At 43.7% G+C, this 5,017-nt stretch overlaps 1 protein-coding gene across 1 annotated transcript; it reads right to left on the bottom strand.

The window, feature by feature from the left end:
• Positions 1-343: 343 nt before the first annotated feature.
• LOC108802588 (olfactory receptor 2D3-like) lies at positions 344-1,273 on the bottom strand. The gene has a single exon (XM_018574447.1). The coding sequence runs from the start codon at positions 1,271-1,273 to the stop codon at positions 344-346; it is 930 nt and encodes a 309-aa protein (XP_018429949.1).
• Positions 1,274-5,017: the final 3,744 nt, after the last annotated feature.

Genomic DNA, 5,017 nt, shown 5'->3' with positions numbered 1-5,017 from the left:
CCCATTTGAGCTATACCCCCCACAGCAGGAAAACTTTCTGTAACAGAAGGTTATTTTTTTTGCATTCTGTCTCAGCCCTTCCCTCCCTACAACACCATGATAATGGCAGCTGGAGATATGCACGCTTCTTATATTTAATATGGGTGTACTGACCACACCACTGCTAACTAGTTTGCAGTTGTAGAAGAACGTAATGATAGATTAGATCATTTTTAAGACATCATAGAGGGCAAAAGAATAAAAAGACAAATGTTACAGAGTTTCAAAATGACATGAATTTCAACCTGGGGCAATCACATCTAAGTAAGACATTCAATATCCTAATGTTACTTTCGTTGCCATTTTATGATCGAAAAGGTACAACTAGGAGCCTCCTCATTGCTCTCTGAACATCTTTATTTCTCAAGCTGTAGATCAGGGGGTTCAGCATCGGGGTGACCACCGTGTAAAATACTGCCACCCTTTTGTCTGTGTCCTCTGTAACTAAATGCTCAGGTCTAGCGTACATAAACATGGCCGTCCCATAGAAGATGACCACCACCACAAGGTGGGAAACACACGTGGAAAAGGCTTTGCTCTTTCCTGCACGAATCGTCATGATAGCGGCTATGATTCGGATGTATGAAATGAGGATCAGTGAAAGTGGAATAAAAAGCAATATGGTTGTGCCCACCAGTTTTAAGATGTTGACTGCTGAGATGTCGCTGCACGCGAGCTGAAGCAACAGAGGGAGCTCACAGAAAAAGTGGTTGATGGTGTTAGGGCCACAGAAATGTAATGTGAATGTAAAACATGTATCAATAAATGAAATAACACAACCAGTCAACCATGACATGCTGATCATCATCAAAGAGACCCTTCTATTCATGATCATATTGTAATGCAGAGGACTACAAATGGCAACGTAGCGGTCATAGGACATGAATGCCAGAAGAAGACACTCAGTTTCTCCCAAGAACAGTGAAAAGAAGAACTGGACGGCACAGCCTTTGAATGAAATAGTCTTTTTCACTAACAGGAAATTTATCAAAGTGTTGGGTACAATGGAGGAGGTGTAGCAGATGTCCAAGAAAGACAGACTAGACAAGAAGATGTACATGGAGGTGTGCAAACGCTCGTCGGTCCTCACAGCCACCATGAGGAGGATGTTCCCGGTCAGTGTTGTCATGTACATTATAAGGAAAATGGGGAACAGAACAATTTGCACTAAAGGATCCGAGGAGAGTCCAAGAAGAATGAATTCCGAGACGGTGCTTTGGTTCCCGGTGTTCATATTAATTACTCCACGCTGTGATGAAGAAATATTTTTGGTTGATATAAAGTCATCATATGTGATACCACGTAGATGTGTATGAACATGTGAGAACAATCATGCTAATATTTCTCATTGTCTGGTATTGAGAAACTTTAAACTGTATATAAAAGAATTCTGGATGAAAGCCATTCGTGTTGAAATGGAAGTTTTAGGCATTTATGAGAAATGAGTGTAACCTATAGACCTATGGAGAATATTCTCTGAAACATACAGACTTCCCTGCTGCTAATCCCTTGTAGATAAAAAAACTGAGGGTGAGGGGAGGTAAGCACAGAAGGTTTGTATGTTATTATTAAAGTGACATTAAAGGGTTTTTTTTCCCCTCCCCCCAATGTTAGTGTCAGGACTTACCTTAAATGAAGACTCTTAATCCGATCATCTTCTTCCTTACTGTCCTTTTCAGCTTTCCCTCCAGCGCTGGGTGCGGTTCTCCGATCCAGCGCCAACTCCTCTATCCTCCTCTTCTCTCATGTCCCACGGAGTCTGTGCGGGTGCACGCCGCTCCATAGACTTACCTTGTGTCTCTCCTCGTCTCCCGGCCGAACATCTGAACTGCTCATGCGCCCGCCCCAAGATGCTTTGCGGCCGCCCGAGAAATTTTCAGACGTTCGGACGGGAGCGTGCGGCGAACACACAGGTAAGTTTAAACCTCTTTCAAAAGTTTTTTTTAAAGTTTTTGCATATCTACTGCTTGCTAGCCGCAGATATATGCAAAAAAAAAGTAAATCAGTTCATGTAAATTTTGCAAGCACCATCATAGCACTGTATGAGAATCCATCAAATGAAACAATGTATATTTAAAGTTTCATGAAGATGTTTGATCCTGAAACAATAAATCATTGCTGACAGGCTATGGAAACAACTTAACACACCTTTATATTAAGCTTAATTTACTTTTCACATAATATAATAGTAATAATAATAATAATAATGCTCAAAATTGTTCCTCTTGTCTTGACATTACAATGAAGGATATAATGAGCTGAGTGACTTCCAGTATAGTGCACCGGAGTGCAACAATACACTGAGCGAAAGAGGTTCTTATTCTATATTCAGCCTCTCATGAGTGTTCATTGTTTAGTTCCCTGACGTTTTCATTTTCCCTGCAGAAGATATTTTTTTGCATATCTGGGGACTGATTATCGGTTACTATAAAAAGTATTTACTTTTGTAACATCTTTACCATTAGTTTTAGTTTATGAAAAGTATTTAAAAATGTGTGACAATAAAGTTTATCTAAAGCCAACACTTCTTTTTTTATACTTTCTCCTCTCCTTTCCTCTCCTCTCATTTCCTCCCCTTTCCTCTCCTCTCCTTTCCTCTCCTCTCCTTTTCTTTCCTCCCCTTCCCTCTTCTTTCCTCTCCTCTCCTTTCCTCTCCTTTTATTTCCTCCCCTTCCCTCTCCTCTCCTCTCCTCTCCTCTCCTTTTCTTTCCTCCCCTTCCCTCTCCTCTCCTCTCCTCTCCTTTTCTTTCCTCCCCTTCCCTCTCCTCTCCTTTCCTCTCCTCCCCTTCCCTCTCCTCTCCTCTCCTCTCCCCAGCAGTGGAAGATCAGCCAGCAGCATTACAATATTGAATTTAGGTCACAAATGACTCAAGAAGCACATTTGGGGATTTTATGCAAGACATAATGATAATACACAGAAGGTACAGCAGTGGAAAATAGGACACCAGCTAGACAATTTTAAACTTTCAACCCAAAGTTACTGGAGACAATGAGCACCGGTAGGGTTTATTACAAGAAGGAAAAGACCACAGAACACACAGCAGTGGAAAACCATTCAGCAACTGGGCAATTTAAAATAACAACTTTAGGTCAATAGTTACTAGAGACAGAGATCACACTTGGGGATTTTATTATAAAACTGAAGAGACCTCAGGAGGAAGGGCCACAAGTAGTGATGAGGCCGGGCTTGGTACTATCCTGGTTCACCTGAGATCGCACAAGCCCACTAAAAACTCTGACTGCTCCCCCCTCCTCCTGATACAATCAGTTGCAAAGAGGTGCTTTGCCTGTCCCACAGCTGTACATCACAAAGGGGAAGGGAGTGCCCCCACCCCAATCACCGCCCCTGATTGGGTCAGGAGGAGGGGTTGGCAGTCAGATTTTTGAGTGAACTTTGGGGGAAATTAGGCAAACTGCATTCACACCAAGCCCAACCTCATCTCTAGCCAGCAGAACTGTACTTCTAAATAGCAAACTCAGGCTCAAATTGACTAGAAACAAAAAGTTTTACTACAAGAATTAATATAAAGCAAATGATACAGAAAGGTAGAATTGACCAGTAGCAGGACACTTTTAATGAGGAATAATAGGCCTAACTGGTGTATTCCTAACTTTTCTTTTTCTCTTGTAGTAGGGGGCTGCATTACAAACAAGAAATGCACACATCTTCTATCATTTTGAGTGTCAGGAGTAGGAGAACTTATTTTTGGGTCTTTTTGATTGTAGGTTATGGTAATGGTGAGAAATATACAGCTAAAGTTTAATGTTTTTTACTATTTGGGCCGTTTTTGCTTTGATAAAAAATAATCAGGAAATTGAACATTTTTCATCAAATGAAGGCTCGAAGTGTCCTGAAAAAAGAAACAATGTATACTTCCCTTGGCTACACTAAGTAGTAACAAAGATATGTCCAGTTTTATTAACACGTGACAAAGTTGCAAATCTGGAGTTACTCTAATTTTTTAAGGCGTTCAGCTTACTGGTGCACAGCTCCACATGCAGGTTTACGGCATTGCCCCTAAGCATTGTGAACAGGATTTGTGTATGTTAATTGTTTCCCTGTCAGCCACATTTGTCAGGAAACCGTGGGTGTTACCTCTCCTCGGGGCCGACGGGTACGGTGTAGGGCACGGGGTCTCCTCCAGCCTTGTAGAACTCCTGGCACTGGGGACGCCGGTGCGCATGCGCGAAATGCGCTGTGGGCGCGCACGGAACATAGGCTGCGTAGCGCACCTGCTCCCGGTACATTTAGGCGAACTGTGGCTGCAGCGGCCTGTGTCCCCGCTGCTCTCCGCGCCTGTGTTGGCGGAGGCAGCGGGGACACAGGCCGCTGCATTCTGCCGCTGAGCCTCTAGCGTCCTCTCGTCATCCTAAGCTCAGTATACCGCAAGCTACTGCTCTCGGTATACTGAGACATCGCAGCTGAAGCAGATCAGTCAGCGCTGGCGGATAGGAGCGGGGAGGGGTGAATTAGACTGGTACAAGACAACAGAAGGGCAACAGCGCCGTGTCAGGTTCCTCGCATCACCTTTCATCATCTCGTGGAGTCACGAGGCGGCCCAACGAAGTACTGATGGGGGGTCATAATAATCCGGCCACTCGGTGTATATAATAATCCGGCCACTCGGTGTATATAATAATCCGGCCACTCAGTATAGTGTATAGGCTCGTCAGCCGGATAATAAATATATTTTTGATTTTAATGCTGGTATGTTAAAGAAGAACTATGGGGCACCATTTTTCCCCCATAGTTCTCTTTAGGGTCACGAGAGGATATATATACGTTGACCCAAAACTTAGCATATAGCAGGCTATTGCCTGCTATATGCTGAGAGTGCCGCATCTGGGATGGATCCCCATAACACTGTTGAGTTCCATCCAGCTAACCTAAGTGGCAGCAGGCTCTGCCTATCTAGGGGAAGAGCCAGCTGTGCCCACCCCTTCCCCTGTCCAGTGCTCCAGTCAGCGCTGAGGGATC

This window comes from Nanorana parkeri, unplaced genomic scaffold (genome assembly GCF_000935625.1).
Source record: "Nanorana parkeri isolate BGI_ZX_2015 unplaced genomic scaffold, ASM93562v1 scaffold2973, whole genome shotgun sequence".
NCBI classification, from domain to species: Eukaryota; Metazoa; Chordata; class Amphibia; order Anura; family Dicroglossidae; genus Nanorana; species Nanorana parkeri.
The sequence above is the reverse complement of the archived record's forward strand: the minus strand, read 5'-3'. Positions and strand labels throughout refer to the sequence as shown.

Bases quoted from the DNA above. Each gene is read 5' to 3' on its own strand.
- LOC108802588 (XM_018574447.1), bottom strand. From the start codon at position 1,273: ATGAACACCGGGAACCAAAGCACCGTCTCGGAATTCATTCTTCTTGGA.